Below are 26,691 nucleotides of genomic sequence, written 5' to 3'. Positions count from 1 at the left end.
GGCACAGGCTCAGCATGTCAGGGCAGCACTACACCTGCTCTCTGCCGGTCTGTACCCGCGCTCTGCTGCCATCTCTGGTTCTGTCTCCTTGAGGAGCAGTTGGGCATAGGCTCAGCATGTCAGGGCGGCACTACACCTGCTCTCTGCCAGTCTGTACCCGCGCTCTGCTGCCATCTCTGGTTCTGTCCTCTTGAGGAGCAGTTGGGCATAGGCTCAGCATGTCAGGGCGGCACTACACCTGCTCTCTGCCGCTCTGTACCCGCGCTCTGCTGCCATCTCTGGTTCTGTCCCCTTGAGGAGCAGTTGGGCATAGGCTCAGCATGTCAGGGCGGCACTACACCTGCTCTCTGCCGGTCTGTACCCGCGCTCTGCTGCCATCTCTGGTTCTGTCTCCTTGAGGAGCAGTTGGGCATAGGCTCAGCATGTCAGGGCGGCACTACACCTGCTCTCTGCCGCTCTGTACCCGCGCTCTGCTGCCATCTCTGGTTCTGTCCCCTTGAGGAGCAGTTGGGCACAGGCTCAGCATGTCAGGGCAGCACTACACCTGCTCCCTGCCAGTCTGTACCCGCGCTCTGCTGCCGTCTCTGGTTCTGTTCTCCTTGAGGAGCAGTTGGGCACAGGCTCAGCATGTCAGGGCAGCACTACACCTGCTCTCTGCCAGTCTGTACCCGTGCTCTGCTGCCATCTCTGGTTCTGTCCCCTTGAGGAGCAGTTGGGCATAGGCTCAGCATGTCAGGGCAGCACTACACCTGCTCTCTGCCGGTCTGTACCCGCGCTCTGCTGCCATCTCTGGTTCTGTCCCCTTGAGGAGCAGTTGGGCATAGGCTCAGCATGTCAGGGCAGCACTACACCTGCTCTCTGCCGGTCTGTACCCGCGCTCTGCTGCCATCTCTGGTTCTGTCCCCTTGAGGAGCAGTTGGGCATAGGCTCAGCATATCAGGGCAGCACTACACCTGCTCTCTGCCGGTCTGTACCCGCGCTCTGCTGCCATCTCTGGTTCTGTCCCCTTGAGGAGCAGTTGGGCATAGGCTCAGCATATCAGGGCAGCACTACACCTGCTCTCTGCCGCTCTGTACCCGCGCTCTGCTGCCATCTCTGGTTCTGTCCCCTTGAGGAGCAGTTGGGCACAGGCTCAGCATGTCAGGGCAGCACTACACCTGCGCTCTGCCGCTCTGTACCCGCGCTCTGCTGCCATCTCTGGTTCTGTCCCCTTGAGGAGCAGTTGGGCACAGGCTCAGCATGTCAGGGCAGCACTACACCTGCTCTCTGCCAGTCTGTACCCGCGCTCTGCTGCCATCTCTGGTTCTGTCTCCTTGAGGAGCAGTTGGGCACAGGCTCAGCATGTCAGGGCAGCACTACACCTGCTCTCTGCCGCTCTGTACCCGCGCTCTGCTGCCATCTCTGGTTCTGTCCCCTTGAGGAGCAGTTGGGCACAGGCTCAGCATGTCAGGGCAGCACTACACCTGCTCTCTGCCAGTCTGTACCCGCGCTCTGCTGCCATCTCTGGTTCTGTCTCCTTGAGGAGCAGTTGGGCACAGGCTCAGCATGTCAGGGCAGCACTACACCTGCTCTCTGCCGGTCTGTACCCGCGCTCTGCTGCCATCTCTGGTTCTGTCCCCTTGAGGAGCAGTTGGGCATAGGCTCAGCATGTCAGGGCAGCACTACACCTGCTCTCTGCCAGTCTGTACCCGCGCTCTGCTGCCATCTCTGGTTCTGTCCCCTTGAGGAGCAGTTGGGCATAGGCTCAGCATGTCAGGGCAGCACTACACCTGCTCTCTGCCGGTCTGTACCCGCGCTCTGCTGCCATCTCTGGTTCTGTCTCCTTGAGGAGCAGTTGGGCACAGGCTCAGCATGTCAGGGCAGCACTACACCTGCTCTCTGCCAGTCTGTACCCGCGCTCTGCTGCCATCTCTGGTTCTGTCTCCTTGAGGAGCAGTTGGGCACAGGCTCAGCATGTCAGGGCAGCACTACACCTGCTCTCTGCCGGTCTGTACCCGCGCTCTGCTGCCATCTCTGGTTCTGTCCCCTTGAGGAGCAGTTGGGCATAGGCTCAGCATGTCAGGGCAGCACTACACCTGCTCTCTGCCAGTCTGTACCCGCGCTCTGCTGCCATCTCTGGTTCTGTCCCCTTGAGGAGCAGTTGGGCATAGGCTCAGCATGTCAGGGCGGCACTACACCTGCTCTCTGCCAGTCTGTACCCGCGCTCTGCTGCCATCTCTGGTTCTGTCCCCTTGAGGAGCAGTTGGGCATAGGCTCAGCATGTCAGGGCAGCACTACACCTGCGCTCTGCCGGTCTGTACCCGCGCTCTGCTGCCATCTCTGGTTCTGTCCCCTTGAGGAGCAGTTGGGCATAGGCTCAGCATGTCAGGGCAGCACTACACCTGCTCTCTGCCAGTCTGTACCCGCGCTCTGCTGCCATCTCTGGTTCTGTCCCCTTGAGGAGCAGTTGGGCATAGGCTCAGCATGTCAGGGCAGCACTACACCTGCTCTCTGCCAGTCTGTACCCGCGCTCTGCTGCCATCTCTGGTTCTGTCCCCATGAGGAGCAGTTGGGCATAGGCTCAGCATGTCAGGGCAGCACTACACCTGCTCTCTGCCGCTCTGTACCCGCGCTCTGCTGCCATGTCTGGTTCTGTCTCCTTGAGGAGCAGTTGGGCACAGGCTCAGCATGTCAGGGCGGCACTACACCTGCTCTCTGCCAGTCTGTACCCGCGCTCTGCTGCCGTCTCTGGTTCTGTCTCCTTGAGGAGCAGTTGGGCATAGGCTCAGCATGTCAGGGCAGCACTACACCTGCTCTCTGCCGGTCTGTACCCGCGCTCTGCTGCCATCTCTGGTTCTGTCCCCTTGAGGAGCAGTTGGGCATAGGCTCAGCATGTCAGGGCGGCACTACACCTGCTCTCTGCCAGTCTGTACCCGCGCTCTGCTGCCATCTCTGGTTCTGTCCCCTTGAGGAGCAGTTGGGCATAGGCTCAGCATGTCAGGGCAGCACTACACCTGCTCTCTGCCGGTCTGTACCCGCGCTCTGCTGCCGTCTCTGGTTCTGTCCCCTTGAGGAGCAGTTGGGCACAGGCTCAGCATATCAGGGCGGCACTACACCTGCGCTCTGCCGCTCTGTACCCGCGCTCTGCTGCCATCTCTGGTTCTGTCCCCTTGAGGAGCAGTTGGGCATAGGCTCAGCATGTCAGGGCAGCACTACACCTGCTCTCTGCCGCTCTGTACCCGCGCTCTGCTGCCATCTCTGGTTCTGTCCCCTTGAGGAGCAGTTGGGCACAGGCTCAGCATATCAGGGCGGCACTACACCTGCGCTCTGCCGCTCTGTACCAGCGCTCTGCTGCCATCTCTGGTTCTGTCCCCTTGAGGAGCAGTTGGGCATAGGCTCAGCATGTCAGGGCAGCACTACACCTGCGCTCTGCCGCTCTGTACCCGCGCTCTGCTGCCATCTCTGGTTCTGTCCCCTTGAGGAGCAGTTGGGCACAGGCTCAGCATATCAGGGCGGCACTACACCTGCGCTCTGCCGCTCTGTACCCGCGCTCTGCTGCCATCTCTGGTTCTGTCCCCTTGAGGAGCAGTTGGGCACAGGCTCAGCATGTCAGGGCAGCACTACACCTGCTCTCTGCCAGTCTGTACCCGCGCTCTGCTGCCATCTCTGGTTCTGTCCCCTTGAGGAGCAGTTGGGCATAGGCTCAGCATGTCAGGGCAGCACTACACCTGCTCTCTGCCGCTCTGTACCCGCGCTCTGCTGCCATCTCTGGTTCTGTCCCCTTGAGGAGCAGTTGGGCATAGGCTCAGCATGTCAGTGCAGCACTACACCTGCTCTCTGCCGGTCTGTACCCGCGCTCTGCTGCCATCTCTGGTTCTGTCCCCTTGAGGAGCAGTTGGGCATAGGCTCAGCATGTCAGGGCAGCACTACACCTGCTCTCTGCCGCTCTGTACCCGCGCTCTGCTGCCATCTCTGGTTCTGTCCCCTTGAGGAGCAGTTGGGCATAGGCTCAGCATGTCAGGGCAGCACTACACCTGCTCTCTGCCGGTCTGTACCCGCGCTCTGCTGCCATCTCTGGTTCTGTCCCCTTGAGGAGCAGTTGGGCATAGGCTCAGCATGTCAGGGCAGCACTACACCTGCTCTCTGCCGCTCTGTACCCGCGCTCTGCTGCCATCTCTGGTTCTGTCCCCTTGAGGAGCAGTTGGGCATAGGCTCAGCATGTCAGGGCAGCACTACAACTGCTCTCTGCCGGTCTGTACCCGCGCTCTGCTGCCATCTCTGGTTCTGTCCCCTTGAGGAGCAGTTGGGCATAGGCTCAGCATGTCAGGGCAGCACTACACCTGCTCTCTGCCAGTCTGTACCCGCGCTCTGCTGCCATCTCTGGTTCTGTCCCCTTGAGGAGCAGTTGGGCACAGGCTCAGCATGTCAGGGCAGCACTACACCTGCTCTCTGCCGGTCTGTACCCGCGCTCTGCTGCCATCTCTGGTTCTGTCTCCTTGAGGAGCAGTTGGGCATAGGCTCAGCATGTCAGGGCAGCACTACACCTGCTCTCTGCCGCTCTGTACCCGCGCTCTGCTGCCATCTCTGGTTCTGTCTCCTTGAGGAGCAGTTGGGCATAGGCTCAGCATGTCAGGGCAGCACTACACCTGCTCTCTGCCAGTCTGTACCCGCGCTCTGCTGCCATCTCTGGTTCTGTCCCCTTGAGGAGCAGTTGGGCACAGGCTCAGCATGTCAGGGCAGCACTACACCTGCTCTCTGCCGCTCTGTACCCGCGCTCTGCTGCCATCTCTGGTTCTGTCCCCTTGAGGAGCAGTTGGGCATAGGCTCAGCATGTCAGGGCAGCACTACACCTGCTCTCTGCCGCTCTGTACCCGCGCTCTGCTGCCATCTCTGGTTCTGTCCCCTTGAGGAGCAGTTGGGCATAGGCTCAGCATGTCAGGGCAGCACTACACCTGCTCTCTGCCGGTCTGTACCCGCGCTCTGCTGCCATCTCTGGTTCTGTCTCCTTGAGGAGCAGTTGGGCATAGGCTCAGCATGTCAGGGCAGCACTACACCTGCTCTCTGCCAGTCTGTACCCGCGCTCTGCTGCCATCTCTGGTTCTGTCCCCTTGAGGAGCAGTTGGGCACAGGCTCAGCATGTCAGGGCAGCACTACACCTGCTCTCTGCCGCTCTGTACCCGCGCTCTGCTGCCATCTCTGGTTCTGTCCCCTTGAGGAGCAGTTGGGCATAGGCTCAGCATGTCAGGGCAGCACTACACCTGCTCTCTGCCGGTCTGTACCCGCGCTCTGCTGCCGTCTCTGGTTCTGTCCCCTTGAGGAGCAGTTGGGCACAGGCTCAGCATATCAGGGCGGCACTACACCTGCTCTCTGCCGCTCTGTACCCGCGCTCTGCTGCCATCTCTGGTTCTGTCCCCTTGAGGAGCAGTTGGGCATAGGCTCAGCATGTCAGGGCAGCACTACACCTGCGCTCTGCCGCTCTGTACCCGCGCTCTGCTGCCATCTCTGGTTCTGTCCCCTTGAGGAGCAGTTGGGCATAGGCTCAGCATGTCAGGGCAGCACTACACCTGCTCTCTGCCGCTCTGTACCCGCGCTCTGCTGCCATCTCTGGTTCTGTCCCCTTGAGGAGCAGTTGGGCACAGGCTCAGCATATCAGGGCGGCACTACACCTGCTCTCTGCCGCTCTGTACCCGCGCTCTGCTGCCATCTCTGGTTCTGTCCCCTTGAGGAGCAGTTGGGCATAGGCTCAGCATGTCAGGGCAGCACTACACCTGCGCTCTGCCGCTCTGTACCCGCGCTCTGCTGCCATCTCTGGTTCTGTCCCCTTGAGGAGCAGTTGGGCATAGGCTCAGCATGTCAGGGCAGCACTACACCTGCTCTCTGCCGCTCTGTACCCGCGCTCTGCTGCCATCTCTGGTTCTGTCCCCTTGAGGAGCAGTTGGGCACAGGCTCAGCATGTCAGGGCAGCACTACACCTGCGCTCTGCCGCTCTGTACCAGCGCTCTGCTGCCATCTCTGGTTCTGTCCCCTTGAGGAGCAGTTGGGCATAGGCTCAGCATGTCAGGGCAGCACTACACCTGCGCTCTGCCGCTCTGTACCCGCGCTCTGCTGCCATCTCTGGTTCTGTCCCCTTGAGGAGCAGTTGGGCACAGGCTCAGCATATCAGGGCGGCACTACACCTGCGCTCTGCCGCTCTGTACCCGCGCTCTGCTGCCATCTCTGGTTCTGTCCCCTTGAGGAGCAGTTGGGCACAGGCTCAGCATGTCAGGGCAGCACTACACCTGCTCTCTGCCAGTCTGTACCCGCGCTCTGCTGCCATCTCTGGTTCTGTCCCCTTGAGGAGCAGTTGGGCATAGGCTCAGCATGTCAGGGCAGCACTACACCTGCTCTCTGCCGCTCTGTACCCGCGCTCTGCTGCCATCTCTGGTTCTGTCCCCTTGAGGAGCAGTTGGGCATAGGCTCAGCATGTCATGGCAGCACTACACCTGCTCTCTGCCGGTCTGTACCCGCGCTCTGCTGCCATCTCTGGTTCTGTTCTCCTTGAGGAGCAGTTGGGCATAGGCTCAGCATGTCAGGGCAGCACTACACCTGCTCTCTGCCGCTCTGTACCCGCGCTCTGCTGCCGTCTCTGGTTCTGTCCCCTTGAGGAGCAGTTGGGCACAGGCTCAGCATGTCAGGGCGGCACTACACCTGCTCTCTGCCGCTCTGTACCTGCGCTCTGCTGCCATCTCTGGTTCTGTCCCCTTGAGGAGCAGTTGGGCATAGGCTCAGCATGTCAGGGCAGCACTACACCTGCTCTCTGCCGCTCTGTACCCGCGCTCTGCTGCCATGTCTGGTTCTGTCTCCTTGAGGAGCAGTTGGGCACAGGCTCAGCATGTCAGGGCGGCACTACACCTGCTCTCTGCCAGTCTGTACCCGCGCTCTGCTGCCGTCTCTGGTTCTGTCTCCTTGAGGAGCAGTTGGGCATAGGCTCAGCATGTCAGGGCAGCACTACACCTGCTCTCTGCCGCTCTGTACCCGCGCTCTGCTGCCATCTCTGGTTCTGTCCCCTTGAGGAGCAGTTGGGCATAGGCTCAGCATGTCAGGGCGGCACTACACCTGCTCTCTGCCAGTCTGTACCCGCGCTCTGCTGCCATCTCTGGTTCTGTCCCCTTGAGGAGCAGTTGGGCATAGGCTCAGCATGTCAGGGCAGCACTACACCTGCGCTCTGCCAGTCTGTACCCGCGCTCTGCTGCCATCTCTGGTTCTGTCTCCTTGAGGAGCAGTTGGGCATAGGCTCAGCATGTCAGGGCAGCACTACACCTGCTCTCTGCCGCTCTGTACCCGCGCTCTGCTGCCGTCTCTGGTTCTGTCCCCTTGAGGAGCAGTTGGGCACAGGCTCAGCATATCAGGGCGGCACTACACCTGCGCTCTGCCGCTCTGTACCCGCGCTCTGCTGCCATCTCTGGTTCTGTCCCCTTGAGGAGCAGTTGGGCATAGGCTCAGCATGTCAGGGCAGCACTACACCTGCTCTCTGCCGCTCTGTACCCGCGCTCTGCTGCCATCTCTGGTTCTGTCCCCTTGAGGAGCAGTTGGGCACAGGCTCAGCATATCAGGGCGGCACTACACCTGCGCTCTGCCGCTCTGTACCAGCGCTCTGCTGCCATCTCTGGTTCTGTCTCCTTGAGGAGCAGTTGGGCACAGGCTCAGCATGTCAGGGCGGCACTACACCTGCTCTCTGCCAGTCTGTACCCGCGCTCTGCTGCCATCTCTGGTTCTGTCCCCTTGAGGAGCAGTTGGGCATAGGCTCAGCATGTCAGGGCAGCACTACACCTGCTCTCTGCCGGTCTGTACCCGCGCTCTGCTGCCGTCTATGGTTCTGTCCCCTTGAGGAGCAGTTGGGCACAGGCTCAGCATATCAGGGCGGCACTACACCTGCGCTCTGCCGCTCTGTACCCGCGCTCTGCTGCCATCTCTGGTTCTGTCCCCTTGAGGAGCAGTTGGGCATAGGCTCAGCATATCAGGGCGGCACTACACCTGCGCTCTGCCGCTCTGTACCAGCGCTCTGCTGCCATCTCTGGTTCTGTCCCCTTGAGGAGCAGTTGGGCATAGGCTCAGCATGTCAGGGCAGCACTACACCTGCGCTCTGCCGCTCTGCTGCCATCTCTGGTTCTGTCCCCTTGAGGAGCAGTTGGGCACAGGCTCAGCATATCAGGGCGGCACTACACCTGCGCTCTGCCGCTCTGTACCCGCGCTCTGCTGCCATCTCTGGTTCTGTCCCCTTGAGGAGCAGTTGGGCACAGGCTCAGCATGTCAGGGCAGCACTACACCTGCTCTCTGCCAGTCTGTACCCGCGCTCTGCTGCCATCTCTGGTTCTGTCCCCTTGAGGAGCAGTTGGGCATAGGCTCAGCATGTCAGGGCAGCACTACACCTGCTCTCTGCCGCTCTGTACCCGCGCTCTGCTGCCATCTCTGGTTCTGTCCCCTTGAGGAGCAGTTGGGCATAGGCTCAGCATGTCAGGGCGGCACTACACCTGCTCTCTGCCGGTCTGTACCCGCGCTCTGCTGCCATCTCTGGTTCTGTCTCCTTGAGGAGCAGTTGGGCATAGGCTCAGCATGTCAGGGCAGCACTACACCTGCTCTCTGCCGCTCTGTACCCGCGCTCTGCTGCCATCTCTGGTTCTGTCCCCTTGAGGAGCAGTTGGGCATAGGCTCAGCATGTCAGTGCAGCACTACACCTGCTCTCTGCCGGTCTGTACCCGCGCTCTGCTGCCATCTCTGGTTCTGTCCCCTTGAGGAGCAGTTGGGCATAGGCTCAGCATGTCAGGGCAGCACTACACCTGCTCTCTGCCGCTCTGTACCCGCGCTCTGCTGCCATCTCTGGTTCTGTCCCCTTGAGGAGCAGTTGGGCATAGGCTCAGCATGTCAGGGCAGCACTACACCTGCTCTCTGCCGCTCTGTACCCGCGCTCTGCTGACGTCTCTGGTTCTGTCCCCTTGAGGAGCAGTTGGGCATAGGCTCAGCATGTCAGGGCAGCACTACACCTGCTCTCTGCCGCTCTGTACCCGCGCTCTGCTGCCATCTCTGGTTCTATCTCATTGAGGAGCAGTTGGGCATAGGCTCAGCATGTCAGGGCAGCACTACACCTGCTCTCTGCCGCTCTGTACCCGCGCTCTGCTGCCATCTCTGGTTCTGTCCCCTTGAGGAGCAGTTGGGCATAGGCTCAGCATGTCAGGGCAGCACTACACCTGCTCTCTGCCGCTCTGTACCCGCGCTCTGCTGACGTCTCTGGTTCTGTCCCCTTGAGGAGCAGTTGGGCATAGGCTCAGCATGTCAGGGCAGCACTACACCTGCTCTCTGCCAGTCTGTACCCGCGCTCTGCTGCCATCTCTGGTTCTGTCCCCTTGAGGAGCAGTTGGGCATAGGCTCAGCATGTCAGGGCAGCACTACAACTGCTCTCTGCCGGTCTGTACCCGCGCTCTGCTGCCATCTCTGGTTCTGTCTCCTTGAGGAGCAGTTGGGCATAGGCTCAGCATGTCAGGGCAGCACTACACCTGCTCTCTGCCAGTCTGTACCCGCGCTCTGCTGCCGTCTCTGGTTCTGTTCTCCTTGAGGAGCAGTTGGGCATAGGCTCAGCATGTCAGGGCAGCACTACACCTGCTCTCTGCCGGTCTGTACCCGCGCTCTGCTGCCATCTCTGGTTCTGTCCCCTTGAGGAGCAGTTGGGCACAGGCTCAGCATGTCAGGGCAGCACTACACCTGCTCTCTGCCGCTCTGTACCCGCGCTCTGCTGCCATCTCTGGTTCTGTCTCCTTGAGGAGCAGTTGGGCATAGGCTCAGCATGTCAGTGCAGCACTACACCTGCTCTCTGCCGGTCTGTACCCGCGCTCTGCTGCCATCTCTGGTTCTGTCTCCTTGAGGAGCAGTTGGGCATAGGCTCAGCATGTCAGGGCAGCACTACACCTGCTCTCTGCCAGTCTGTACCCGCGCTCTGCTGCCATCTCTGGTTCTGTCCCCTTGAGGAGCAGTTGGGCACAGGCTCAGCATGTCAGGGCAGCACTACACCTGCTCTCTGCCGCTCTGTACCCGCGCTCTGCTGCCATCTCTGGTTCTGTCTCCTTGAGGAGCAGTTGGGCATAGGCTCAGCATGTCAGGGCAGCACTACACCTGCTCTCTGCCGGTCTGTACCCGCGCTCTGCTGCCATCTCTGGTTCTGTCTCCTTGAGGAGCAGTTGGGCATAGGCTCAGCATGTCAGGGCAGCACTACACCTGCTCTCTGCCGGTCTGTACCCGCGCTCTGCTGCCATCTCTGGTTCTGTCTCCTTGAGGAGCAGTTGGGCATAGGCTCAGCATGTCAGGGCAGCACTACACCTGCTCTCTGCCAGTCTGTACCCGCGCTCTGCTGCCATCTCTGGTTCTGTCCCCTTGAGGAGCAGTTGGGCACAGGCTCAGCATGTCAGGGCAGCACTACACCTGCTCTCTGCCGCTCTGTACCCGCGCTCTGCTGCCATCTCTGGTTCTGTCCCCTTGAGGAGCAGTTGGGCATAGGCTCAGCATGTCAGGGCAGCACTACACCTGCTCTCTGCCGCTCTGTACCCGTGCTCTGCTGCCATCTCTGGTTCTGTCCCCTTGAGGAGCAGTTGGGCATAGGCTCAGCATGTCAGGGCAGCACTACACCTGCTCTCTGCCGCTCTGTACCCGCGCTCTGCTGCCATCTCTGGTTCTGTCCCCTTGAGGAGCAGTTGGGCATAGGCTCAGCATGTCAGGGCAGCACTACACCTGCTCTCTGCCGGTCTGTACCCGCGCTCTGCTGCCATCTCTGGTTCTGTCTCCTTGAGGAGCAGTTGGGCATAGGCTCAGCATGTCAGGGCAGCACTACACCTGCTCTCTGCCAGTCTGTACCCGCGCTCTGCTGCCATCTCTGGTTCTGTCCCCTTGAGGAGCAGTTGGGCACAGGCTCAGCATGTCAGGGCAGCACTACACCTGCTCTCTGCCGCTCTGTACCCGCGCTCTGCTGCCATCTCTGGTTCTGTCCCCTTGAGGAGCAGTTGGGCACAGGCTCAGCATGTCAGGGCAGCACTACACCTGCTCTCTGCCGGTCTGTACCCGCGCTCTGCTGCCGTCTCTGGTTCTGTCCCCTTGAGGAGCAGTTGGGCACAGGCTCAGCATATCAGGGCGGCACTACACCTGCTCTCTGCCAGTCTGTACCCGCGCTCTGCTGCCATCTCTGGTTCTGTCCCCTTGAGGAGCAGTTGGGCACAGGCTCAGCATGTCAGGGCAGCACTACACCTGCGCTCTGCCGCTCTGTACCCGCGCTCTGCTGCCATCTCTGGTTCTGTCCCCTTGAGGAGCAGTTGGGCATAGGCTCAGCATGTCAGGGCAGCACTACACCTGCTCTCTGCCGCTCTGTACCCGCGCTCTGCTGCCATCTCTGGTTCTGTCCCCTTGAGGAGCAGTTGGGCATAGGCTCAGCATGTCAGGGCAGCACTACACCTGCGCTCTGCCGCTCTGTACCCGCGCTCTGCTGCCATCTCTGGTTCTGTCCCCTTGAGGAGCAGTTGGGCACAGGCTCAGCATATCAGGGCGGCACTACACCTGCGCTCTGCCGCTCTGTACCCGCGCTCTGCTGCCATCTCTGGTTCTGTCCCCTTGAGGAGCAGTTGGGCACAGGCTCAGCATGTCAGGGCAGCACTACACCTGCTCTCTGCCAGTCTGTACCCGCGCTCTGCTGCCATCTCTGGTTCTGTCCCCTTGAGGAGCAGTTGGGCATAGGCTCAGCATGTCAGGGCAGCACTACACCTGCTCTCTGCCGCTCTGTACCCGCGCTCTGCTGCCATCTCTGGTTCTGTCCCCTTGAGGAGCAGTTGGGCATAGGCTCAGCATGTCATGGCAGCACTACACCTGCTCTCTGCCGGTCTGTACCCGCGCTCTGCTGCCATCTCTGGTTCTGTTCTCCTTGAGGAGCAGTTGGGCATAGGCTCAGCATGTCAGGGCGGCACTACACCTGCTCTCTGCCGCTCTGTACCTGCGCTCTGCTGCCATCTCTGGTTCTGTCCCCTTGAGGAGCAGTTGGGCATAGGCTCAGCATGTCAGGGCAGCACTACACCTGCTCTCTGCCAGTCTGTACCCGCGCTCTGCTGCCATCTCTGGTTCTGTCCCCTTGAGGAGCAGTTGGGCATAGGCTCAGCATGTCAGGGCAGCACTACACCTGCTCTCTGCCGCTCTGTACCCGCGCTCTGCTGACGTCTCTGGTTCTGTCCCCTTGAGGAGCAGTTGGGCATAGGCTCAGCATGTCAGGGCAGCACTACACCTGCTCTCTGCCGCTCTGTACCCGCGCTCTGCTGCCATCTCTGGTTCTGTCTCCTTGAGGAGCAGTTGGGCATAGGCTCAGCATGTCAGGGCAGCACTACACCTGCTCTCTGCCGGTCTGTACCCGCGCTCTGCTGCCATCTCTGGTTCTGTCCCCTTGAGGAGCAGTTGGGCATAGGCTCAGCATGTCAGTGCAGCACTACACCTGCTCTCTGCCAGTCTGTACCCGCGCTCTGCTGCCGTCTCTGGTTCTGTTCTCCTTGAGGAGCAGTTGGGCATAGGCTCAGCATGTCAGGGCAGCACTACACCTGCTCTCTGCCGGTCTGTACCCGCGCTCTGCTGCCATCTCTGGTTCTGTCCCCTTGAGGAGCAGTTGGGCATAGGCTCAGCATGTCAGTGCAGCACTACACCTGCTCTCTGCCAGTCTGTACCCGCGCTCTGCTGCCGTCTCTGGTTCTGTTCTCCTTGAGGAGCAGTTGGGCACAGGCTCAGCATGTCAGGGCAGCACTACACCTGCTCTCTGCCAGTCTGTACCCGCGCTCTGCTGCCGTCTCTGGTTCTGTTCTCCTTGAGGAGCAGTTGGGCACAGGCTCAGCATGTCAGGGCAGCACTACACCTGCTCTCTGCCAGTCTGTACCCGCGCTCTGCTGCCGTCTCTGGTTCTGTTCTCCTTGAGGAGCAGTTGGGCACAGGCTCAGCATGTCAGGGCAGCACTACACCTGCTCTCTGCCGCTCTGTACCCGCGCTCTGCTGCCATCTCTGGTTCTGTCCCCTTGAGGAGCAGTTGGGCACAGGCTCAGCATGTCAGGGCAGCACTACACCTGCTCTCTGCCAGTCTGTACCCGCGCTCTGCTGCCATCTCTGGTTCTGTCCCCTTGAGGGGCAGTTGGGCACAGGCTCAGCATGTCAGGGCAGCACTACACCTGCTCTCTGCCAGTCTGTACCCGCGCTCTGCTGCCGTCTCTGGTTCTGTTCTCCTTGAGGAGCAGTTGGGCATAGGCTCAGCATGTCAGGGCAGCACTACACCTGCTCTCTGCCGGTCTGTACCCGCGCTCTGCTGCCATCTCTGGTTCTGTCCCCTTGAGGAGCAGTTGGGCATAGGCTCAGCATGTCAGTGCAGCACTACACCTGCTCTCTGCCGGTCTGTACCCGCGCTCTGCTGCCATCTCTGGTTCTGTCCCCTTGAGGAGCAGTTGGGCATAGGCTCAGCATGTCAGGGCAGCACTACACCTGCTCTCTGCCGCTCTGTACCCGCGCTCTGCTGCCATCTCTGGTTCTGTCCCCTTGAGGAGCAGTTGGGCACAGGCTCAGCATGTCAGGGCAGCACTACACCTGCTCTCTGCCGGTCTGTACCCGCGCTCTGCTGCCATCTCTGGTTCTGTCTCCTTGAGGAGCAGTTGGGCATAGGCTCAGCATGTCAGGGCGGCACTACACCTGCTCTCTGCCAGTCTGTACCCGCGCTCTGCTGCCATCTCTGGTTCTGTCCTCTTGAGGAGCAGTTGGGCATAGGCTCAGCATGTCAGGGCAGCACTACACCTGCTCTCTGCCGCTCTGTACCCGCGCTCTGCTGCCATCTCTGGTTCTGTCCCCTTGAGGAGCAGTTGGGCATAGGCTCAGCATGTCAGGGCGGCACTACACCTGCTCTCTGCCGGTCTGTACCCGCGCTCTGCTGCCATCTCTGGTTCTGTCTCCTTGAGGAGCAGTTGGGCATAGGCTCAGCATGTCAGGGCGGCACTACACCTGCTCTCTGCCGCTCTGTACCCGCGCTCTGCTGCCATCTCTGGTTCTGTCCCCTTGAGGAGCAGTTGGGCACAGGCTCAGCATGTCAGGGCAGCACTACACCTGCTCCCTGCCAGTCTGTACCCGCGCTCTGCTGCCGTCTCTGGTTCTGTTCTCCTTGAGGAGCAGTTGGGCACAGGCTCAGCATGTCAGGGCAGCACTACACCTGCTCTCTGCCAGTCTGTACCCGTGCTCTGCTGCCATCTCTGGTTCTGTCCCCTTGAGGAGCAGTTGGGCATAGGCTCAGCATGTCAGGGCAGCACTACACCTGCTCTCTGCCGGTCTGTACCCGCGCTCTGCTGCCATCTCTGGTTCTGTCCCCTTGAGGAGCAGTTGGGCATAGGCTCAGCATGTCAGGGCAGCACTACACCTGCTCTCTGCCGGTCTGTACCCGCGCTCTGCTGCCATCTCTGGTTCTGTCCCCTTGAGGAGCAGTTGGGCATAGGCTCAGCATATCAGGGCAGCACTACACCTGCTCTCTGCCGCTCTGTACCCGCGCTCTGCTGCCATCTCTGGTTCTGTCCCCTTGAGGAGCAGTTGGGCACAGGCTCAGCATGTCAGGGCAGCACTACACCTGCGCTCTGCCGCTCTGTACCCGCGCTCTGCTGCCATCTCTGGTTCTGTCCCCTTGAGGAGCAGTTGGGCACAGGCTCAGCATGTCAGGGCAGCACTACACCTGCTCTCTGCCAGTCTGTACCCGCGCTCTGCTGCCATCTCTGGTTCTGTCTCCTTGAGGAGCAGTTGGGCACAGGCTCAGCATGTCAGGGCAGCACTACACCTGCTCTCTGCCGCTCTGTACCCGCGCTCTGCTGCCATCTCTGGTTCTGTCCCCTTGAGGAGCAGTTGGGCACAGGCTCAGCATGTCAGGGCAGCACTACACCTGCTCTCTGCCAGTCTGTACCCGCGCTCTGCTGCCATCTCTGGTTCTGTCTCCTTGAGGAGCAGTTGGGCACAGGCTCAGCATGTCAGGGCAGCACTACACCTGCTCTCTGCCGGTCTGTACCCGCGCTCTGCTGCCATCTCTGGTTCTGTCCCCTTGAGGAGCAGTTGGGCATAGGCTCAGCATGTCAGGGCAGCACTACACCTGCTCTCTGCCAGTCTGTACCCGCGCTCTGCTGCCATCTCTGGTTCTGTCCCCTTGAGGAGCAGTTGGGCATAGGCTCAGCATGTCAGGGCAGCACTACACCTGCTCTCTGCCGGTCTGTACCCGCGCTCTGCTGCCATCTCTGGTTCTGTCTCCTTGAGGAGCAGTTGGGCACAGGCTCAGCATGTCAGGGCAGCACTACACCTGCTCTCTGCCGCTCTGTACCCGCGCTCTGCTGCCATCTCTGGTTCTGTCCCCTTGAGGAGCAGTTGGGCATAGGCTCAGCATGTCAGGGCAGCACTACACCTGCTCTCTGCCGGTCTGTACCCGCGCTCTGCTGCCATCTCTGGTTCTGTCTCCTTGAGGAGCAGTTGGGCATAGGCTCAGCATGTCAGGGCAGCACTACACCTGCTCTCTGCCGGTCTGTACCCGCGCTCTGCTGCCATCTCTGGTTCTGTCTCCTTGAGGAGCAGTTGGGCATAGGCTCAGCATGTCAGGGCAGCACTACACCTGCTCTCTGCCAGTCTGTACCCGCGCTCTGCTGCCATCTCTGGTTCTGTCCCCTTGAGGAGCAGTTGGGCACAGGCTCAGCATGTCAGGGCAGCACTACACCTGCTCTCTGCTGCTCTGTACCCGCGCTCTGCTGCCATCTCTGGTTCTGTCCCCTTGAGGAGCAGTTGGGCACAGGCTCAGCATGTCAGGGCAGCACTACACCTGCTCTCTGCCGGTCTGTACCCGCGCTCTGCTGCCGTCTCTGGTTCTGTCCCCTTGAGGAGCAGTTGGGCACAGGCTCAGCATATCAGGGCGGCACTACACCTGCTCTCTGCCAGTCTGTACCCGCGCTCTGCTGCCATCTCTGGTTCTGTCCCCTTGAGGAGCAGTTGGGCACAGGCTCAGCATGTCAGGGCAGCACTACACCTGCGCTCTGCCGCTCTGTACCCGCGCTCTGCTGCCATCTCTGGTTCTGTCCCCTTGAGGAGCAGTTGGGCATAGGCTCAGCATGTCAGGGCAGCACTACACCTGCTCTCTGCCGCTCTGTACCCGCGCTCTGCTGCCATCTCTGGTTCTGTCCCCTTGAGGAGCAGTTGGGCATAGGCTCAGCATGTCAGGGCAGCACTACACCTGCTCTCTGCCGCTCTGTACCCGCGCTCTGCTGCCATCTCTGGTTCTGTCCCCTTGAGGAGCAGTTGGGCACAGGCTCAGCATATCAGGGCGGCACTACACCTGCGCTCTGCCGCTCTGTACCCGCGCTCTGCTGCCATCTCTGGTTCTGTCCCCTTGAGGAGCAGTTGGGCACAGGCTCAGCATGTCAGGGCAGCACTACACCTGCTCTCTGCCAGTCTGTACCCGCGCTCTGCTGCCATCTCTGGTTCTGTCCCCTTGAGGAGCAGTTGGGCATAGGCTCAGCATGTCAGGGCAGCACTACACCTGCTCTCTGCCGCTCTGTACCCGCGCTCTGCTGCCATCTCTGGTTCTGTCCCCTTGAGGAGCAGTTGGGCATAGGCTCAGCATGTCATGGCAGCACTACACCTGCTCTCTGCCGGTCTGTACCCGCGCTCTGCTGCCATCTCTGGTTCTGTTCTCCTTGAGGAGCAGTTGGGCATAGGCTCAGCATGTCAGGGCGGCACTACACCTGCTCTCTGCCGCTCTGTACCTGCGCTCTGCTGCCATCTCTGGTTCTGTCCCCTTGAGGAGCAGTTGGGCATAGGCTCAGCATGTCAGGGCAGCACTACACCTGCTCTCTGCCAGTCTGTACCCGCGCTCTGCTGCCGTCTCTGGTTCTGTCCCCTTGAGGAGCAGTTGGGCATAGGCTCAGCATGTCAGGGCAGCACTACACCTGCTCTCTGCCGCTCTGTACCCGCGCTCTGCTGACGTCTCTGGTTCTGTCCCCTTGAGGAGCAGTTGGGCATAGGCTCAGCATGTCAGGGCAGCACTACACCTGCTCTCTGCCAGTCTGTACCCGCGCTCTGCTGCCATCTCTGGTTCTGTCTCCTTGAGGAGCAGTTGGGCATAGGCTCAGCATGTCAGGGCAGCACTACACCTGCTCTCTGCCGCTCTGTACCCGCGCTCTGCTGCCATCTCTGGTTCTGTCTCCTTGAGGAGCAGTTGGGCATAGGCTCAGCATGTCAGGGCAGCACTACACCTGCTCTCTGCCGGTCTGTACCCGCGCTCTGCTGCCATCTCTGGTTCTGTCCCCTTGAGGAGCAGTTGGGCATAGGCTCAGCATGTCAGTGCAGCACTACACCTGCTCTCTGCCAGTCTGTACCCGCGCTCTGCTGCCGTCTCTGGTTCTGTTCTCCTTGAGGAGCAGTTGGGCATAGGCTCAGCATGTCAGGGCAGCACTACACCTGCTCTCTGCCGGTCTGTACCCGCGCTCTGCTGCCATCTCTGGTTCTGTCCCCTTGAGGAGCAGTTGGGCATAGGCTCAGCATGTCAGTGCAGCACTACACCTGCTCTCTGCCAGTCTGTACCCGCGCTCTGCTGCCGTCTCTGGTTCTGTTCTCCTTGAGGAGCAGTTGGGCACAGGCTCAGCATGTCAGGGCAGCACTACACCTGCTCTCTGCCAGTCTGTACCCGCGCTCTGCTGCCGTCTCTGGTTCTGTTCTCCTTGAGGAGCAGTTGGGCACAGGCTCAGCATGTCAGGGCAGCACTACACCTGCTCTCTGCCAGTCTGTACCCGCGCTCTGCTGCCGTCTCTGGTTCTGTTCTCCTTGAGGAGCAGTTGGGCACAGGCTCAGCATGTCAGGGCAGCACTACACCTGCTCTCTGCCAGTCTGTACCCGCGCTCTGCTGCCATCTCTGGTTCTGTCCCCTTGAGGGGCAGTTGGGCACAGGCTCAGCATGTCAGGGCAGCACTACACCTGCTCTCTGCCAGTCTGTACCCGCGCTCTGCTGCCGTCTCTGGTTCTGTTCTCCTTGAGGAGCAGTTGGGCATAGGCTCAGCATGTCAGGGCAGCACTACACCTGCTCTCTGCCGGTCTGTACCCGCGCTCTGCTGCCATCTCTGGTTCTGTCCCCTTGAGGAGCAGTTGGGCATAGGCTCAGCATGTCAGTGCAGCACTACACCTGCTCTCTGCCGGTCTGTACCCGCGCTCTGCTGCCATCTCTGGTTCTGTCCCCTTGAGGAGCAGTTGGGCATAGGCTCAGCATGTCAGGGCAGCACTACACCTGCTCTCTGCCGCTCTGTACCCGCGCTCTGCTGCCATCTCTGGTTCTGTCCCCTTGAGGAGCAGTTGGGCACAGGCTCAGCATGTCAGGGCAGCACTACACCTGCTCTCTGCCGGTCTGTACCCGCGCTCTGCTGCCATCTCTGGTTCTGTCTCCTTGAGGAGCAGTTGGGCATAGGCTCAGCATGTCAGGGCGGCACTACACCTGCTCTCTGCCAGTCTGTACCCGCGCTCTGCTGCCATCTCTGGTTCTGTCCTCTTGAGGAGCAGTTGGGCATAGGCTCAGCATGTCAGGGCGGCACTACACCTGCTCTCTGCCGCTCTGTACCCGCGCTCTGCTGCCATCTCTGGTTCTGTCCCCTTGAGGAGCAGTTGGGCATAGGCTCAGCATGTCAGGGCGGCACTACACCTGCTCTCTGCCGGTCTGTACCCGCGCTCTGCTGCCATCTCTGGTTCTGTCTCCTTGAGGAGCAGTTGGGCATAGGCTCAGCATGTCAGGGCGGCACTACACCTGCTCTCTGCCGCTCTGTACCCGCGCTCTGCTGCCATCTCTGGTTCTGTCCCCTTGAGGAGCAGTTGGGCATAGGCTCAGCATGTCAGGGCAGCACTACACCTGCTCTCTGCCGCTCTGTACCCGCGCTCTGCTGCCATCTCTGGTTCTGTCTCCTTGAGGAGCAGTTGGGCATAGGCTCAGCATGTCAGAGCAGCACTACACCTGCTCTCTGCCGGTCTGTACCCGCGCTCTGCTGCCATCTCTGGTTCTGTCCCCTTGAGGAGCAGTTGGGCATAGGCTCAGCATGTCAGGGCAGCACTACACCTGCTCTCTGCCGCTCTGTACCCGCGCTCTGCTGCCATCTCTGGTTCTGTCCCCTTGAGGAGCAGTTGGGCACAGGCTCAGCATGTCAGGGCAGCACTACACCTGCTCCCTGCCAGTCTGTACCCGCGCTCTGCTGCCGTCTCTGGTTCTGTTCTCCTTGAGGAGCAGTTGGGCACAGGCTCAGCATGTCAGGGCAGCACTACACCTGCTCTCTGCCAGTCTGTACCCGTGCTCTGCTGCCATCTCTGGTTCTGTCCCCTTGAGGAGCAGTTGGGCATAGGCTCAGCATGTCAGGGCAGCACTACACCTGCTCTCTGCCGGTCTGTACCCGCGCTCTGCTGCCATCTCTGGTTCTGTCCCCTTGAGGAGCAGTTGGGCATAGGCTCAGCATGTCAGGGCAGCACTACACCTGCTCTCTGCCGGTCTGTACCCGCGCTCTGCTGCCATCTCTGGTTCTGTCCCCTTGAGGAGCAGTTGGGCATAGGCTCAGCATATCAGGGCAGCACTACACCTGCTCTCTGCCGCTCTGTACCCGCGCTCTGCTGCCATCTCTGGTTCTGTCCCCTTGAGGAGCAGTTGGGCACAGGCTCAGCATGTCAGGGCAGCACTACACCTGCGCTCTGCCGCTCTGTACCCGCGCTCTGCTGCCATCTCTGGTTCTGTCCCCTTGAGGAGCAGTTGGGCACAGGCTCAGCATGTCAGGGCAGCACTACACCTGCTCTCTGCCAGTCTGTACCCGCGCTCTGCTGCCATCTCTGGTTCTGTCTCCTTGAGGAGCAGTTGGGCACAGGCTCAGCATGTCAGGGCAGCACTACACCTGCTCTCTGCCGCTCTGTACCCGCGCTCTGCTGCCATCTCTGGTTCTGTCCCCTTGAGGAGCAGTTGGGCACAGGCTCAGCATGTCAGGGCAGCACTACACCTGCTCTCTGCCAGTCTGTACCCGCGCTCTGCTGCCATCTCTGGTTCTGTCTCCTTGAGGAGCAGTTGGGCACAGGCTCAGCATGTCAGGGCAGCACTACACCTGCTCTCTGCCGGTCTGTACCCGCGCTCTGCTGCCATCTCTGGTTCTGTCCCCTTGAGGAGCAGTTGGGCATAGGCTCAGCATGTCAGGGCAGCACTACACCTGCTCTCTGCCAGTCTGTACCCGCGCTCTGCTGCCATCTCTGGTTCTGTCCCCTTGAGGAGCAGTTGGGCATAGGCTCAGCATGTCAGGGCAGCACTACACCTGCTCTCTGCCGGTCTGTACCCGCGCTCTGCTGCCATCTCTGGTTCTGTCTCCTTGAGGAGCAGTTGGGCACAGGCTCAGCATGTCAGGGCAGCACTACACCTGCTCTCTGCCAGTCTGTACCCGCGCTCTGCTGCCATCTCTGGTTCTGTCTCCTTGAGGAGCAGTTGGGCACAGGCTCAGCATGTCAGGGCAGCACTACACCTGCTCTCTGCCGGTCTGTACCCGCGCTCTGCTGCCATCTCTGGTTCTGTCCCCTTGAGGAGCAGTTGGGCATAGGCTCAGCATGTCAGGGCAGCACTACACCTGCTCTCTGCCGCTCTGTACCCGCGCTCTGCTGCCATCTCTGGTTCTGTCCCCTTGAGGAGCAGTTGGGCACAGGCTCAGCATGTCAGGGCAGCACTACACCTGCGCTCTGCCAGTCTGTACCCGCGCTCTGCTGCCATCTCTGGTTCTGTCTCCTTGAGGAGCAGTTGGGCATAGGCTCAGCATATCAGGGCAGCACTACACCTGCTCTCTGCCAGTCTGTACCCGCGCTCTGCTGCCGTCTCTTATCGGATGTCTCTTTATTTCTGACAGTGCTCGAAGGCGTATTCCAGCCAGTTCCTGGACACGTTCGATGCGCACAATATGGCGGTGGACACCGTGCGATGGAATCCATTTCACCCCAAAGTCTTCATCACCTGCAGCTCTGACTGGACTGTGAAGATCTGGGAACACAGCGTCAAGTATGTCCTGCCGGCATCGTAGATCCCCCCGATCTGCCAGAGACCCCCGGATGCAGAGTAGTTACTGACAGCTGTGTGGTGTGGGGGTCCCTGCCCCAATGTGACACACGGGAATGGAAGGGGGATCCAAAGTGTGCGGACCCTCAGATTGTGACACGTCGCCTCTGTACGCCATTACTATCGTGTCTGCCCCGTCCTCATCACTCACAGCTGATGGGTTGTTACAGTGTATCCTGCCCCGTCCTCGTCACTCACAGCTGATGGGTTGTTACAGTGTATCCTGCCCCGTCCTCGTCACTCACAGCTGATGGGTTGTTACAGTGTATCCTGCCCCGTCCTGGTCACTCACAGCTGATGGGTTGTTACAGTGTATCCTGCCCCGTCCTCATCACTCACAGCTGATGGGTTGTTACAGTGTATCCTGCCCCGTCCTCCTCACTCACAGCTGATGGGTTGTTACAGTGTATCCTGCCCCGTCCTCCTCACTCACAGCTGATGGGTTGTTACAGTGTATCCTGCCCCGTCCTTCTCACTCACAGCTGATGGGTTGTTACAGTGTATCCTGCCCCGTCCTCGTCACTCACAGCTGATGGGTTGTTACAGTGTATCCTGCCCCGTCCTCGTCACTCACAGCTGATGGGTTGTTACAGTGTATCCTGCCCCGTCCTCGTCACTCACAGCTGATGGGTTGTTACAGTGTATCCTGCCCCGTCCTCGTCACTCACAGCTGATGGATTGTTACAGTGTATCCTGCCCCGTCCTCGTCACTCACAGCTGATGGGTTGTTACAGTGTATCCTGCCCCGTCCTCCTCACTCACAGCTGATGGGTTGTTACAGTGTATCCTGCCCCGTCCTCATCATTCACAGCTGATGGGTTGTTACAGTGTATCCTGCCTCGTCCTCGTCACTCACAGCTGATGGGTTGTTACAGTGTATCCTGCCTCGTCCTCCTCACTCACAGCTGATGGGTTGTTACAGTGTATCCTGCCCCGTCCTCCTCACTCACAGCTGATGGGTTGTTACAGTGTATCCTGCCCCGTCCTTGTCACTCACAGCTGATGGGTTGTTACAGTGTATCCTGCCTCGTCCTCGTCACTCACAGCTGATGGGTTGTTACAGTGTATCCTGCCCCGTCCTCGTCACTCACAGCTGATGGGTTGTTACAGTGTATCCTGCCCCGTCCTCGTCACTCACAGCTGATGGGTTGTTACAGTGTATCCTGCCCCGTCCTCCTCACTCACAGCTGATGGGTTGTTACAGTGTATCCTGTCCCGTCCTCGTCACTCACAGCTGATGGGTTGTTACAGTGTATCCTGCCCCGTCCTCATCACTCACAGCTGATGGGTTGTTACAGTGTATCCTGCCCCGTCCTCGTCACTCACAGCTGATGGGTTGTTACAGTGTATCCTGCCCCGTCCTCCTCACTCACAGCTGATGGGTTGTTACAGTGTATCCTGTCCCGTCCTCGTCACTCACAGCTGATGGGTTGTTACAGTGTATCCTGCCCCGTCCTCATCACTCACAGCTGATGGGTTGTTACAGTGTATCCTGCCCCGTCCTCGTCACTCACAGCTGATGGGTTGTTACAGTGTATCCTGCCCCGTCCTCCTCACTCACAGCTGATGGGTTGTTAGTGTATCCTGCCCCGTCCTCATCATTCACAGCTGATAGGTTGTTACAGTGTATCCTGCCCCGTCCTCATCACTCACAGCTGATGGGTTGTTACAGTGTATCCTGCCCCGTCCTCGTCACTCACAGCTGATGGGTTGTTACAGTGTATCCTGCCCCGTCCTCCTCACTCACAGCTGATGGGTTGTTAGTGTATCCTGCCCCGTCCTCATCATTCACAGCTGATGGGTTGTTACAGTGTATCCTGCCTCGTCCTCATCACTGACAGCTGATGGGTTGTTACAGTGTATCCTGCCCCGTCCTCGTCACTCACAGCTGATGGGTTGTTACAGTGTATCCTGCCCCGTCCTTGTCACTCACAGCTGATGGGTTGTTAGTGTATCCTGCCCCGTCCTCGTCACTCACAGCTGATGGGTTGTTACAGTGTATCCTGCCCCGTCCTCGTCACTCACAGCTGATGGGTTGTTAGTGTATCCTGCCCCGTCCTCGTCACTCACAGCTGATGGGTTGTTACAGTGTATCCTGCCCCGTCCTCCTCACTCACAGCTGATGGGTTGTTACAGTGTATCTTGCCCCGTCCTCGTCACACACAGCTGATGGTTTGTTACAATGTATCCCCTGATAGCCCCGCTAACGTCTCCGGGGATGATTCCTGATATCTTATCCAGTAAATCACCCGCCGATCATCCGATGACACTGACGCGTCCTTCATCTCCGCAGGAAGCCCATGTTCGTTTTTGACCTAAACTCCGCCGTGGGAGACGTGGCGTGGGCGCCGTACTCCTCCACCGTGTTTGCAGCGGTTACTACGGATGGCAAGGTAAGAACCGCCACCTCTGATCAGGACTTCAGTCTGTTGGTCAGCTCACACAGCTGATGGTTTGTTACAATGTATTATTTTATATCCTGATTATCCTGGAGTCCAGAACAGAAGGACGGTGTGTGATGTGGTGTTTCGCACACAGAACATTGTCTGCACTGATACATTGTAACAAAACCATGCTGTGGTCAGAGCTGTAATCCCTCTGTGCTGCTGTGTTCTCTGGAGATGTGAGTCCTGTCACACTGTTATTACAGAGGAGTCATTATTGTCCTGCGGGTATTAGTGTTATTGTATCAGCGATCCCTCCATCAGTCACACCTCTTTTCATTTCCTCCCTCTATTCCTTCCTTATGATCTTCCTTCCTTCATCCCTCCCATCCATCTTTTCATCCTTCATTTACTCCTTCCTTCTTTTCTGCATTGATTCCTTTCCTTTACATCCTTAATTTTCTCTTTCCTTTTCTTTCCTTCCCTCAGCTCTCCCTTTACTTTCTTTCCTTCTTCTTTTCCTTCTACCTTTGTTTCTTTTCCTTCTTACTTTCTTTCCTTACTTCCTTTTCTTCCCTCATTTCTCCTTTTTTCTTTTTCCTTCCTTCTTTCCTTCCTCCCACTTCTGCTTCCTCTCTTCCTCCTCATTCGTCCCCTCATTTCTCCCTTTTTTCATTGCTCCTCTCATTTCTCCTTTCCTTCTTTCTTCCTTTTTTTCTCTTTCTTTTTCCTTCTTTCCTCTTTTTTCTTTCCTTCCCTCTTTCTTGCTTTCCTTTTTTTCCTCTTTTTTTCCTTCTTTCTTTCTTTCTTTCTTTCTTTCTTTCTTTCTTTCTTTCCTTTTTTTTTTCTTTCCTTCTTTCCTTCTTTCTTTCTTTCTCCCCCCCCCCTCATTTCTCCCTTCTTTTCTTCTGTCGCACTTTCCTCCATCCCTCCTTTCTTCTCTGGCCTCGTCCTCCCCGCAGCTTTCCTCCTCATCCTCGCATTTGTATTGTGTGTTCTGGTGAGTTCCCCTGGGTGACTGCCTGGATTTCGCGGACTCCACCATCCTCCTCGTCCTCCTTCCTATAATCTTATTTCCTTCCTCGTGGTGTAGATGGCCGTCTGGGCGTCTCCACCAGGAATTGCTCATCCCACATTATCACTTACCCACCATAACCCCCATCGTAAGAAATCAAGAAATCATTCCGGGGAGTCCATACCTGTATGGAGGGGGACAGTGAGGGGCCGCACCTGGGGGGCTTCCAGGGTCATGCATACAATGACTAAAGTGGAGTAAAGACTGACAGACAGTAGTGATGGGACCCTGCAACAAAGCGGCTAGATGGGGGCGTGCTGAGAGTGAACATGATGGGGCTTGTAGTCCACATGCAGAATATGGCGTGGTCTCCAGCTGGTGGTCCTGCGACCTCAGGGGGTCCAGAGCTGTTCTTCCTCAGGAAAAGAATCTGGCATGGTAGGAGGTGGAGTGTAGGGATGATGGCGCCTTCTCCCAGTGGGAAATTCAGGGTTCCTGCCTGGCAGCAGCAGCAGGGGTTAATATCGAGGCACGATTACGGCCTCAGTAATGCGGATAAAAGTCACTTAGAGGCGACTGAAGACACAAAGTGTTTTATCATGTGATGGATTCTGCTCTGGAGCGTCGGCGGCCTTCTCTGGCCCGCGAGGAGTCTCTGTTCCTGCCCGCGAGGGGTCTCTGTTCCTGCCCGCGAGGGGTCTCTGTTCCTGCCCGCGAGGGGTCTCTGCTCCTGCCCGCGAGGGGTCTCTGCTCCTGCCCGCGAGGGGTCTCTGTTCCTGCCCGCGAGGGGTCTCTGCTCCTGCCAGCGAGGGGTCTCTGTTCCTGCCCGCGAGAAGTCTCTGTTCCTGCCCGCGAGAAGTCTCTGTTCCTGCCCGCGAGGGTTCTCTGCTCCTGCCCGCGAGGGGTCTCTGCTCCTGCCCGCGAGGGGTCTCTGCTCCTGCCCGCGAGGGGTCTCTGTTCCTGCCCGCGAGGGGTCTCTGTTCCTGCCCGCGAGGAGTCTCTGTTCCTGCCCGCGAGGAGTCTCTGTTCCTGCCCGCGAGGAGTCTCTGTTCCTGCCCGCGAGGAGTCTCTGTTCCTGCCCGCGAGGGGTCTCTGCTCCTGCCAGCGAGGGGTCTCTGTTCCTGCCCGCGAGGGGTCTCTGTTCCTGCCCGCGAGGAGTCTCTGTTCCTCCCCGCGAGGAGTCTCTGTTCCTGCCCGCGAGGAGTCTCTGCTCCTGCCCGCGAGGAGTCTCTGTTCCTACCCGCGGTCCCATCATGTGCTCGGCCCCCGATCTGCCCTCCGGGGTCTCCATTACTCACAAGATGTGTGTTATAAAGAGATCTTCACCAGATCTCAGAGGAGTCGAGAACGCTTCAGACAGCTGAGAGCAGACGCCGCTGGATGGGACGTGTGGACGATGGGGGTAATACTGTGATCGGAGCCTGGCCCCAAATACAGCAACCATTATAGGGCCCCAAATACAGTAACCGATATAGGGCCCCAAATACAGTAACCGATATAGGGCCCCAAATACAGCAACCGATATAGGGCCCCAAATACAGCAACCATTATAGGGCCCCAAATACAGTAACCGATATAGGGCCCCAAATACAGCAACCGATATAGGGCCCCAAATACAGCAACCATTATAGGGCCCCAAATACAGTAACCGATATAGGGCCCCAAATACAGCAACCATTATAGGGCCCCAAATACAGTAACCGATATAGGGCCCCAAATACAGCAACCGATATAGGGCCCCAAATACAGCAACCATTATAGGGCCCCAAATACAGCAACCATTATAGGGCCCCAAATACAGTAACCGATATAGGGCCCCAAATACAGTAACCGATATAGGGCCCCAAATACAGTAACCGATATAGGGCCCCAAATACAGTAACTGATATAGGGCCCCAAATACAGTAACTGATATAGGGCCCCAAATACAGTAACCGATATAGGGCCCCAAATACAGTAACCGATATAGGGCCCCAAATACAGTAACTGATATAGGGCCCCAAATACAGCAACCGATATAGGGCCCCAAATACAGTAACCGATATAGGGCCCCAAATACAGTAACCGATATAGGGCCCCAAATACAGTAACCGATATAGGGCCCCAAATACAGTAACCGATATAGGGCCCCAAATACAGTAACTGATATAGGGCCCCAAATACAGCAACCG

General features: G+C 58.9%; 1 protein-coding gene across 1 annotated transcript in view; it reads left to right on the top strand.

Annotated features, from left to right (window-relative positions):
* DNAI1 (dynein axonemal intermediate chain 1) overlaps positions 1-26,691 on the top strand; it is a 252,883-nt gene that overhangs the window by 116,469 nt on the left and 109,723 nt on the right. Inside the window, exons 18-19 of the mRNA XM_069745862.1 lie at positions 20,916-21,064; positions 23,415-23,514. Coding sequence (XP_069601963.1) covers positions 20,916-21,064; positions 23,415-23,514 — 249 coding nt within the window. The remainder of the gene's footprint in view (positions 1-20,915; positions 21,065-23,414; positions 23,515-26,691) is intronic.

The sequence above is a fragment of the Ranitomeya imitator genome, chromosome 1, assembly GCF_032444005.1.
Source record: "Ranitomeya imitator isolate aRanImi1 chromosome 1, aRanImi1.pri, whole genome shotgun sequence".
NCBI classification, from domain to species: Eukaryota; Metazoa; Chordata; class Amphibia; order Anura; family Dendrobatidae; genus Ranitomeya; species Ranitomeya imitator.
This window is presented reverse-complemented; position numbering and strand designations above follow the sequence as displayed.